The sequence below is a fragment of the Chrysochloris asiatica genome, unplaced genomic scaffold (assembly GCF_000296735.1).
Source record: "Chrysochloris asiatica unplaced genomic scaffold, ChrAsi1.0 scaffold00007, whole genome shotgun sequence".
In the NCBI taxonomy this organism is placed as follows: Eukaryota; Metazoa; Chordata; class Mammalia; order Afrosoricida; family Chrysochloridae; genus Chrysochloris; species Chrysochloris asiatica.
In genome coordinates, this window is record NW_006408525.1 from 36,819,476 (window position 1) to 36,832,386 (window position 12,911).

Sequence of the window (12,911 nt, forward strand, 5' to 3'; positions counted from 1 at the left end):
CCCATTTCTTCATTACTGCCTTTCTTCCCCCGGCTTCCACTCACCAGTGTGGTTGACCCCCAGCTTACGTGCTTGCTCATGTGTTCTCTTTGAGTTTCAGTCTTAGGAGGAGGGTTTGTCCTAAAGGAACTTGATTGTTTGCCTTGATGGCTTTCTGGCAAACAACTTGCTTCTTCTTGTAGTAGCCAATCATACTGCCGGTTTTGTTTTGGGTTTTCCCTGATGATCTTTCTTTGAAGATGTATCTTTTGTCACTCTAGCTGTTCCAGGCTGGTCTGCTTGTACTTTCTAGTGGGAATGTCCCACCTCCGAAGGTTCTGGATGGGGCTCAGGATTCCACCTAAGATCCTGTACATTGCAAAGGCCCTGCAAGAGGCCTGTTTCACTGGGCAAGTTCTAGAACCCCTTTTGGGTATTCCACTCAGTTACAGGCTGAAGATGGGCTCACAAGCTTTTTGTAATCATGTTTCCTGACATTCCTTCCGATCTCACTCAAGTGTCTATTTTACAATAGTAGGCAAGGGAAACCAATATTCATAAGGCAGTCAAGCATCTTAGTATTGTTTCCCTTCTTCAGACTATACCTCGATCCCTGGATCACAGAGTCCTGTTGTTCCAAGCTTGAGCATGCATCACTATTTACTTCTATGCAATTTAGCCCATGCAAACCTGTCTCAGTGTTCCTCTATCTACCTTGTTCTTCCACCCCTTTCCCCTTCTTGTGTATTGCCCTCCCCAGCGCCCAAACTATGATGTGTCTGCACCCTACCTTGTGCTCTACAGTCATCTCAGTCTACCTCCCCCAAAGTCCCCTCCCCCACCGATTACCAACAATAGTTTTTTTTTCCCCCGTTAGTATGGGTATCTTTTCTTAAGCTTTTACAATAATGTTCTTATGCAATATTTGACCTTTTGTGACTGACTAATTTCACTCAGCATAATGTCCTCAAGGTTTATGCTTGTTGTGTATTGGCTTACAGCTTGCTTGTTATTCTTTCAGCATACTATTCCATTGTGTGGATGTACCACAGTTTGTTTATCCATTAAGTGCCATTGACTCTTGATGATATGCTACCTGTTGAAATGGTTGAGCATCAACCATTTCTTTTAGGTATGGCAACTCTGTGTATTCCTTTCATCTTGTTTTAATGCTTTCTGCATCATTCAATATTTTACCCAGAGAATCCTTCATTATTGCAAGAAAAGGCTTAGAATTTTTCTTCAGTTTTTTCAGCTTGAGAAATGCTGAATGTTTCCTCCCTTTTGGTTTTCTAAGTCCAGATCTTCGTGCATTTCATTATAATGTTTGACTTTGTCTTCTTGAGCTGCCCTTTGAAATTTCTGTTCAATTCCTTTACCTCATCATTTCTGCCATTTACTTTAGCATCTACACTGGAGAGCAAGTTTTAGAGTCTTTCTGGCATCCATTTCGGTCTTTTCCTTCTCTTTTGTCTTCTTAATGACCTTTTGAGTTCTTCCTGTTTGATGTTTTTGGTGTTATCTCACAGCTCTCCTGGCTTTTGGTCATTAGTGTGTAATGCATCAGGTTTGTTGAGATGATCTCTAGATTCAGCTGGAATATGTTCAAGGTCATATTTTGGCTCACATGATGATATGGCACTTTTCTACCGTATCTTTTCATAGATGCAGTTACTTTGATTTCTGTGTATTCCATCTGGTGAGGTCCACCTTTTATGTTGTTTAAAAAAGATATTTGCAATGAAGAAGTCATTGTTTGTGCAAAATTCTGTCATGCGATCTCCAGCATTGTTTCTATCACCAAGGCCACATTTTCCAACAACTGATTCTTCTTTTTTGTTTCCAACCTTTGCATTCCAATCCCCAGTAATTATCGATACATCTTGAGTCCATGTTTTATCAATTCCAAACTAAAGAAGTTGAAAGAATTCTTCAATTTCATCTTCACTGGCTTTAGTAGTTTGCGAGTAAATTTGGATAATAGTGGTATTAACTGGTCTTCCTTGTAAGCATATACATATTATCCTATCACAGATAGCGTTGTATTTCAAGACAGATCTTGAAATGGTCTTTTTGATGATGAATGCAACACTATTCCTCTTCAGTTTGTCATTCAGGGCATACCGAATCTCAAGATAGTCATATTGGAAATGGCCAATACTAGTCCATTTCAGCTCACTTAAGCCTAGGATATCAGTCTCTATGCGTTTTATTTCATTTCTGACAAGGTCCAGTTTTCCTAGAGTCATACTTTGTATATTTCATGTTCTAATTATGAATGGATGCTTGCAGCGGTGTCTGCTCATTTTGAGTTGTTTCCCATCAGCAAATGAAGCTTCTAATGGCTTTACTCCATTTGTGTCATTACGGTCACCTTTACTTTGAAGAGGCAACTCTTTCCCTTGTCTTATTTTGAGGGCCTACCAACCTGAGGGGCTCATCTTCTGGCACTATATCTGACAGTATTCTGGTGCTATTCATCATGTTTCGGTATTCAGTGTTCTGGTGCTATCTGACAATGTTCCACTGCTATTCATAAGATTGTCATTGGCTAAACATTCCGAAGCAGTCTGCTTCACCAGCATTCAGAATCCCAGTGACAGAGCTTCCAGCATTACAGCAACATGCAAGCCACCACAGTGCGACAAAGTGACAGACTAATGGTAAAGGCGTATAGAAATATGTGCATCTGAAGTGAATTTATGGTCAAAAATTAATTGGCAGATTTAGGAAACTAATTTAAAAGGAATTTATTTACATTGTTGATTCAGTTATCTAGTGTTTTTACATTGAAAAGTTTTAAAATTTTTGACTGGAGGTCATTCTTGCAGTGGCTGTGTAGTACAAGCACAGGGCTGCAAACCACAGTGTGGGCAGTTGAAGCCCACCAGCTCTGCCCTATGGAAGAAAGATGAGACTTTCTGCTCCAGCAAAGATATTTAAAAGTCTCAGAAACTCTATACAGGGTCTCTATGAGTAAAAATGGACTCAGCGGCACTTAACAAATATTTGGAAAAAGGAATTCACATAGTTTAAATGTTGAGAAATTTGTGTTCAGAAAACATTTGTTTCATGATAAATTGGGAGAGGTGGTAAGACTGGAAGTTGTAATTGTGAAGCTGAGTAAAGAAGTTTACGTTCAGTTTTAAAATTTTTAACATAAAAGTCACAAATCCGAATACATTGTTTTGTTGCAAATCTGTTTAAAGAAATATTGTATCTAAAGCTGCCATTTGCTTAAAAGTTACCTTGTCATTTAAGTATTTCATGTATGTTTTACCAGCAGGTCATGTTAATTTAAAAAGTTAATTACCTTTTATTGACTTAAAGTTTTTTTCCAGTGAAATAATTTATCTTCTTTTGCCTTTGCTCTTTGGAACCCTTCTGTACACACATGGATTCACCCAAATTATTTGCCTAACCTGAAAATCTTAATGCTAATTAATGTTAAAACTTTAAACTTCTTTTGGTACATTTTATAAATATTTATCATTTTATAATATAATTCATTTGGTACATTAGAAATATTTATCATTTATAATATAATATGCCAGATGAGTTTATGATTTAATGTTTTCATTATAATACTCGAATGAGAAGCTAGTAAAATAGTCTCAATCATAACACGAAGGGATTTTTAGTCTTAGATGCCTTTGGCTGTATGAAGAACAATCGAAACAACAGATTTGGGAAATCGTACCATGGGGTCATTGTGAGTCTGAATCAACACTGTGTCACCAAGCACCATGTAGAATCCTAGGATACTGAGGGTGTGATTAGATTATATCTAAATAATGAATGAATTTGCTTTTTTTATGGTAATTAAAAAATCCTTTTGAGTTGTTTCTGGAAAAAGATCTTGATTGGGCTGTAGGAAAGGAGCGCTAGTAGCGTAGTGGTTACTCATCGGGCGGCGAACCACAAGGTCAGCAGTTCGAAACTACCAGCTGTTCCGCAGGAGAATGATGAGGCTTTCTGCTCCCGTAAACATTTACAGCCTCAGAAACCCTGTACAGGGTGGCTAGGAGTCGGAACTGACTCTACAACACAGAACAACAACAACATCCTTTTGAATGAAAGACTAGAAATAACTAAGGATTTGGTAGAAGAAATGTCACACATGGTCGTGTTGCTGAAGAATAAACAACAGTACTCCCCACTTACTATTCTTTACGCTTGCTTTGGAGTCCTGGTGTGGCTCTGTAGGATAAGCACTGGACTGCAAGGTCGGTTTGAACTGCGAGGTCGGCAGTTCAAACTCACCAGCTGCTCCTTGGAAACCCTGTATAGGGGTCGCTGTGATTCAGAACTGACTCGAAGGCACTCAATGGCAAGCTTGTTTTAGAGCCCTAGTTGTGCAGTGGTTAAATTCTCGGCTGTTAACCAAACAGGAGTCCTAGTGTGATGCTACAGGGTAATGTACTAGACTGCACAGTGGATGTGAACCACAAGGTCAATGGATTAAGCTCATTATTTGTTCCTCGGAAACCCTAAACAGCGTCGCTATGAGTCAGAACCGGCTTGACAGCATTTAAAAACAATAATCAAAAAGTTGGTGGTTTGAGACTGCCAGATGCTCTGAGGGAGAAAGGTATGGCAGTCTGCGCCTTGACAAGAGGACAGTCTTGGAAACCCCATGGGGGCAGTTCTGCTCTGTCCTGTAGGGTCTCTGTCAGTTGTAATATATTAGACAACACTGGTAGTAATGAGTTAAGCTTGCTTTATGATTGCCTTTCTTGTGGTAAGCTTGGAGAATTGCATTTTAATTGTTAATTCTGCTTCTTTTGATTGTTGTTGTTCTGACTTACAGCAACCTTGTATAGGGTTTCCAAGGACCAACTGGTGGATTTGAATCTTACAGTTCAAACCAAACTTGCGGTTCAGTGCTGCACCAGGACTCCTAACTGAGACTGGTTTTGCATAGTTGAATGAATACTCCTTTAATAACACTTAATTTATAGTTCAAAATGCACCAAGAATATTTTGAGTGTTAGAAACAAGAGTTGAAGAATGCAAGAAGATAGAGACTTGACTGCAACAACACAGCTGAAGTTTATATAGACATAGTTTTCTGTAGTGAACTTCAAATGGACGGAAAGCAGCAATTCCATTCAGAAAAAGTGTGTCCACAGTAGAATCTCACAGATACTTGGTGGAAAGAGAATTTATCTGCAAGAACTGTAACTTTTTCTTTTTTTAACTCTTGCTCAAGATTAGTTCATATATATATATATATTTAAAACTTTTAATTGTTTTAAAACTTTTAATTGTGAATTAAATTGTGAAGGTTCACAGAACATAGATCATATGTTTGTTATCTTTTTTGCTAAGTTCAATTACATGAGGCCATATTTCGTCTTCTTTCTTGATTTTTCTAAATGCGAAAGAAAACAAGGGACCATATTGGCAGCATTACAATTTAATTTTGTTGTAGCAGGAGAGCTTTTAATCTATAATTATTGACTTTTTTTCCCCCTGCCTTAGTTCTTCATGTGGGATCCTCCAAAACATAAACTGAATTGCATTTAAAAAGCAACATATGGAAGAAAGTACACCATTGTTCCTTCTTGTTTGGAAAAGAGAGAAAAGGGACATATAATTTTGACCAATACTGAGACATTGAAACACCAGTGAAATGGGAAAATCTCTGCAAAATAAAATTCTGTGAATACCTTATATAAACCAAAGTTCAGTGAAAGGTGTTTATAAAGTATTTTGTGCCTTTTAACACTCTGTTAAGCATGTCATAATCATTGAGGTTGATTTATTCTTAGATTGTCTTCATTCTCTTGTACATTTTCAGCTCGTGACAGCTAGTTTCTTAATATCCCAGTAACTGAAAGGGAATTAGAATAGTTCCTTAGCAGTTCTCAAGGCTGCTGTATAATTTTTAGAAGAGGAAGATAGCATCTGGGGAATTCTTCCTCATGCAGGAAGCTGGGCTAGCTACTTTATATTGTTAACTCTGTTAAATTTTACCACACCTTTTTGTTTTTTATTTTTTGAAATTTATTGAAGGTCTGAAAATTCCTAAACGATCGACTTGTCCAGAAACTGTAGCTACACAGTGCATTCCATTTATCATGTTAAGATGTGCATTAGACACAAATACACAAACCATGAAACAAGCCACTATTCTTTAATAATCTCAGCAAGGGTAAAATATGCCTAAGGAACAACATAGATGACTTGCAAAGGATGGGCTCTTTACTTTAAGCACCATTAAAAAAAGCGCACAAATGGATGAATGTGTTCAGTTATATACACAGAATTAAACCTTTAGCACTAAGAATCAGAGCATTTTGTCATAGAGCATTACATGTATTAGAAAATTGTGTAGTGTCAAAGGAATAGAACCACTAGCATTCAAAAGCAGCTTTGTCAACTAGGCAATAAAACACTCTACAGCATGTCTGTGGGTTGTCCATCATTGAATACCCTGGTAGCAATCTTGAAATGTAAAAAAAGAAAGAAAAGAAAAAAGGAGCTATAACCCCTTTTATTTTCTCTGTTTAAATCAAGCAGAAAACATACATTAATTTGGTTATATGCTAACATTTTCAAAGTACATCATTTGTACAAGAGGACTAAAATCAAAAGTGTGTTGACGGAGATGCAGATGTGAGTGAGTGCGCAGTCTCACACAGCCTTCCGGTGGTACTCAGGGGGAGCCGCTTCATAATTGCTGGCACTAAATAAACAAAGTGGCAGAATTCTTTGCTGGGTACTTTAGGAAATCATGAAGGTAGTTCAGTAATAAAGCAAGACTCTTTTCATCCAGAGGCGTATAGGCCAGCATTGCTCCAGCTCGTACAGATAATCTCAGCTCCATATACCTGGGACATGGGTACGTCAGGATGATCTGCGAGGATTTCAGCACACTGCGGTCTCTCAAATATGTGGAGTAGCTGAGTGCCCAACATTACATTGAAATAGTCTTTTATCCTTGCCACAACTTCATTAACAGCATACCCCTTATTATCCATGTTTCCTCGAGATTTCTTGTAATTTGCATAATCCTCTATAATGGAATCCACATTCTTCTTGGCAGGAAGATAAAAGAGCTGTTTTTGCCTGGTAATTAAACCGCAGTCATCAACAAACCATGGTTTAAGTTCTTCAGGAATCTTTACTTTAACTTTACCTCTGTTCATGAATGTTTCCTCATTTTCAACAGTAGGGTCTACTCTGGCCCTTTTCTTCCGAGGAGGCTGAGGGGTCTTAATGGTACTGCCACCATCTCCAGTTCCAGGCGTTTTGTGCTTACTCTTTTTTGTTTTCACTTCTACATTTTTCTGTTGAAGACCAGTTGTCTTCTTTGCTGGAGCAGTACCTCTCATCTTCCCCTCTGCATACTGCTCCTGATTGGCTTTTGGAAGTTCTCTCTGTTTCTGCAGATTGGTGTCCCCATATTTGAGTACTCTGCTTTCTGGAACCCATTCATCCCAGTTTTTATTCCAACCACTATAATGTATAAAAGGTGCTCTGGTAGCGTAGTGGTTATGAGTTGGGCTGCCAGCCTCAAGGTCAGCAGTTCGAAACTACCAGTGGTTCCACGGGAGAAAGATGAGGTGTTCTGCTCATGTAAAGGTTTACAGCCTCGGAAACCCTGTGCAGGGTCACTATGAGTCGGAACCGACTCCATGGTACTTAACAACAACATCATAATGTATAAAGCATTTCACTTCTTTGTCCTTAATGGCAGCCTTTACACACTTTGCTTCATACAGAAGAGGCCCATGAAAGCATAGCACTCCCTCACCCTTCTGGAATTGAGGCTTCGGGTCCTGCCTCGGTGCCATTTATAAATAATTTGCTGCCTCCTCCTTTCCCACCACCCCCGACTACTGCCCCCTACTTTCTACCTCACCCAACTCCAACCACACCTTCTTGAGGTAGCTACTTCACCTCCGTTTTCCAGGAGTGGAAACAGGCCCACCAAGCACAGTGTTCCAGACTTTAGTTAGGACTCCCACTGTTCTTCAAAGCACTTTACTTGCATCACATTTGATCCTTGGAACAAATTCACCCATGTTTCTGTTTTACAGATGACCACACTGAGGGCCAGAGAGATAAGATGACTGCCCAAGGCCATATTTGAATAGTTTTAGGAACAATAAGATCTGATAACTGTGAACTATTACAAGACACTCAAGATATTTGTAATGAGACGTTATTGGAGTTAATCACTTATGAGAATTAGTCCGTGACAGTTGAGTAGATAGATGAGCAATCTGCATCTTGGATGGAATGAGACAAGAGATTGGCCCCAACTATAAGTCATTGAATAACTTTCTCAAATACCGAGACCTTGCAACTTTCACTTCAGTCATTGGATTTAGTAATGGTTCTATAAATGAAGACATTTATTAAAGGGTTCATTTGAAAAGTTAACCGTTGTAATTGTTCTGGAGCAAGGACTGGTTAAGTAATAAACTGGTATAGCTACTTGAGGAGACATCGTATAGCCAACATCATGGTAAGTAAGTATAAGCACTTTAATAACGGGGGAGACAGCAGTGGGCTCAGGTGTAATATTTGTGAGGAGGACTCAGGATCAGTCAGGGTTTCTGTTGTGCACAGGGTCAACACGAGTCGGAAGCAACTCAACCACGTCTGACAATAGCAGCAACAGTAAATAACACAGACAGTGTTGAATGTGCCAAGGAAAAGAAGTCAAGAATACAAAGAATTATTTTTATATCCATTGCAGTGATGTGAAATATGAGTATTGATAAAAATGAGAAGAGAACGTGAACAAAGGTGTAAACACTTGTGAATAGTGAGCTTCTGGTGAACTTTGCGTAGGATTTGATTAGTGTTGTAATAATGTTACATGTGTGCTACAATGTGTGAACAATATAATGAGGGGATCTGCTGATTAAAACCTACATAATATAAACAGACCTGGTGGACTTTAAATATGCAGTATATTATGGTGGTGGGGTGCCACTGAGTTGGCTACGACCCCTAGTGACCTTGCATAGGGTTTCTAAGGCTGTAAATTTTCATGGGAGCAGAAAGCCTTATCTTTCACCTGTGGAGCGACTGGTAGATTCAAACTACTGACCTTGCAGTTAGCAGCCCAGCTCATGATCCACAATGCTACCAGGGCTCCTGGCAGTGTATTATGTTGTTGTTGTTAAGTGCCGTCAAGTCGGTTCCGACCCATAACAACCCTGTATAGGGTTTCCGAGGAATTGCTGGTGAGCTTGAACCACTGACCTTGCAGTTCAAACTGACTTTGCAGTCCAGCACATTAACCCACAGTGTCACTGCAGGACTGCTACAATATATTATACTGATGCTTAAAAGAAATATTCCCCAGGAACAATTCAAAAAAAGGCAGTTCCCAAAATGTTTTCTTTCAGTAAATTGTTTTCTTGAAGAGTAAGCTAAAGTGTTAAGAGCTAGTAATAGCATCTTGGGCTTAGCAGTAAAGAGAAAGCGACTGATTACTAGTTGAGCTGTCATTAGTAGCCCTGAGAAATCATCTCAAATGCCATGGCATCAAAATTAGTATACTCTGTATTGTTAGAAGGGTGTTCCCTGTGATTGTATTACAGTACATCTGCAAACACATGCTAGCAATTTGCTTAGCATTTTCTACGACCATTCAACAATTGGACTCTTGAGTCTTGTTGGTTTTGATAACAGCTAATTCTGAATTGTTTCGGAATATCTGATGCTGAGATTTGCAGTTTCTGTTCTCTTGAATTTTAATGGAACAGTGTCACGTGTCACTGTCAGAAATGTGAGAACTTTATTCTTTTAGTGTCTCTGCCATTTAAAAGCCCTTTTTACCCAGAAATAATAACGAGAGCTTTAAGATGAATTCTTTCGCCTGTGATTTTGGTTGCTCCTCCCTGGCTGCAGTGGGCTAGCTATGGTGTCTGCCTCATGTTTTTTCTTGGCCTCACGCTTGTCTTAGACAGAACTGAAGCACTGTTGCTTTCCTCGAACACTTGTACTCTTTTAGCACATGAGAAGCCATGCTTGTGATAGTTTGCTGATCTTATAATCAAGAACAATGTGTATTGAATGTCACATGGTTAATGATGGCTGTTCTTTTGTGACAGTGTTGGGAGAAGGACTGGCCAAGGGAGACGGTGCCTTTCGGGCAGTGCTGTGCTGCATGCAGCTGAAAGGAAAGCTCCAACCTGTGGCCAACATTCTGGCCAAGTCACTGACGGGAGAGTCCCTGGTATGTTGATGAGTTCTATTTTGTATGCTTGAAAATGGATTCCATACTCTGGGGGGAAAATTAGTGTGCATTTTTTCTTTGTTTCTCCTATTAGAAGTTGGAAGTCCTTGAGTTGAGTGTCTTGAGATACTCATTTTTCATTAACAAACTGATGTTAAACCATTGGATTTTGTAGTTTATCAATATGATAAAGATTAAAGGGACTCTTTTTTTTTTTTTAACTTTTTTTTTGTTGTGAATTGGATGAAGATTTACAGAGCAGATCAGTTTTCTATTCAACAGTAATAACATTTGATTGCATTTTGTTTCATCTCATTGATTGCAAACCTCACACTGTAATGTTACTTACCCCACCTCTTTCTTATGTCCCATCTTCTTTCCTAACCCTTCTGAACTTGGCCCTTGGGCAAATGCTGTCCTTTTGATTTCAAATTGTTGATTATTTTAAGGAGTACGTACCTGTCTGGAAGTCCTGGTGTGGCGCTCTGGGTTAATGTGCCAGACTACAAAGCCGTTTGAACTGCAGGGTTGGTGGTTCAAGCTCACCAGCTGCTACTCAGAAACCCTATACAGGGTTGCTATGGCTTGGAACCGACTCAATGGCACTTAACAACAACAACAACCCGTCTAGTGTTGTTGTTTTCCTTATCGACCTATCTATTATTTGGCTGAAAATTGAACAATGGGATTCAGGTCTAGACTTGAAGGCTGACTGACGAAGGACCATAGTCTCAGGTGTTCCATCAGTCCCTGCCCAGCCATCAAGTCTGGTCTGTCAGGATTTTGGATTTTGTCCCACATTTTGCACTTACCCAGGACTTTCTAATGTGACCCCTTTCGGAGCAGTTGGGACTGGCAGCCGGGTACCATCAAGTTGTTCTGGTCTCAAGACAGATGCTCACATGGTCCAGTACTCCAGTGGACGAATTGTTTCCATGTGTCTTCAATTTCCTTCACTCTTATTTGCTGAATTCCACCTTTGATATGACCACTCCGCAGGGACTTTTTAAAGATTTGAAAAGATTTCAAATAATTAAGTGATTTTCTTTAAAGATAAAATTTGATACAGCTTTGATATATTTTCAGCTTTTATAATGTACTCATGGATACGATTTTATAGGTTCTTAAATTTAACCACTTATTTTATATGATGTTTTAAATCTATTTAAACTAGGAATTACTTTTGTTTCTGAAGATAATTTGCCTAATAAGTTTACATTCATGACCACTCTGATAGAACTACAAACTTGGGATATTTTTGAAATGTAGAATATAATTCAAACTTTGGATAATATTTTAAATGTAGAAGCTAAGTATTTAGAGGGTTTTATTTTGCTTTGTTGTTTGTTTTCAGATAAAACTATGTACCTACTTAATTTTACTGTATCAATAATATATTTTAGCTTTTAAATTCACTTGTAAACCTACTGAAATCAAGACATTGCTAAACCAGTTAAACAATTCACTATACAATAACTCCTCAGAAGATGACTAAAGTGCCCTTTGATATTAGTCAATATATTAACATATTGAAAGAATACTTTTTGGAACATTAGAGCTAGTAATTTATAAATGTTGAAAGATAATAGTTATTTAACCTTTCTCACCTGTTGGTAACTGTCATTAAGTTTGCTGATAGTTTTTGGGAATCATAATGAAAAACAGTGATGGCAATAAAGTAATATGTATACTTGGCCACACAGCATGAACTCCCATTATTCTCAGTTGATACAAATTGTGAAAATCTAGATCTAACTTGTATTTGTACTGCAAATAAATTTACTTAGTCAAATTATAGAAATTAAGGAAGTACCCGGTATATTGCTGAGTATAATACATTGATTAATATCAAAGGGCACTTTAGTCATCTTCTGAGGAGTTATTGTATAGTAAATTGTTTAATTGGTTTAGCAATGTCTGGATTTCAGTAGATTTACAAGTGAATTTACAAGCTAAAATATATTATTGCTACAGTAAAATTAAGTAGATGCATAGTTTTAGATAGATGATAAAGAATACATATCTTCTTTGTTAAGAGAATTCTATCCTTAAGGCTTTTTCTTTATCTGGTAAGTGTATTACAGATTTACCAGTTGGGTTTTTAAATCTAAAGCGTATTAATTTGCTTTTACATCTCAAGTGAAATATAAATTTCAGAAAAATAAATAGTTTGTATGTTTTTCTTAAAAACCATATTAACGACCATCTTTAAAGTGCTATACCATCCTTTAATGCGAGTCACTCTGAATTGTGGTTAACTGTTTAAATGCAATTTAAAATGCATTTTACAAATACATACCCGTTAGTCCTAGGAAAAAATGGCTAAAAAGAAGTTTTAAGTTTCTTTTTCTCTTCTCTTATCCTGCCTTGGTCTACGGTGATACTTGTGGCTACTTTGTTGGATTCATTTTGAACTGTTAAGCAAGGTGAATGACAATGTTTATACTTGTCAGAAAAAGCACACTGTATAGTTGGTCCTGTTACTTTAACTTTTTCGTAGATGGTTAGTTTTATTTCCACTGCTGGTGATAGTGGGGTGGTACTGAGGATAGCATTGTGTTTCACAGATCAACTTCATCAACAGCGGAGGAATTGAGGTAAAGCTCCCCAGTAGGAAAGGACACATACATTAATTGGCTTTTCTTTTTTTTCTTTTTTCTTCAGAATGGGATGGTAACAAAAGATTTGACAAGACTGAAAACACTTCTTACAGAAACAGAGGTAAGAC

The 12,911-nt window shown here is 38.1% G+C and overlaps 1 protein-coding gene and 1 pseudogene across 2 annotated transcripts in view; one reads left to right on the forward strand and one right to left on the reverse strand.

Annotated features, from left to right (window-relative positions):
- Window positions 1-12,911, forward strand: part of HELZ (helicase with zinc finger) — a 248,474-nt gene that overhangs the window by 54,244 nt on the left and 181,319 nt on the right. For both annotated transcript variants that reach the window (XM_006833595.1, XM_006833594.1), the window contains exons 6-7: window positions 10,059-10,183; window positions 12,848-12,904. In XM_006833595.1, the coding sequence (XP_006833658.1) occupies window positions 10,059-10,183; window positions 12,848-12,904 (182 nt within the window). The remainder of the gene's footprint in view (window positions 1-10,058; window positions 10,184-12,847; window positions 12,905-12,911) is intronic.
- Window positions 6,619-7,781, reverse strand: LOC102815493 (annotated as a pseudogene).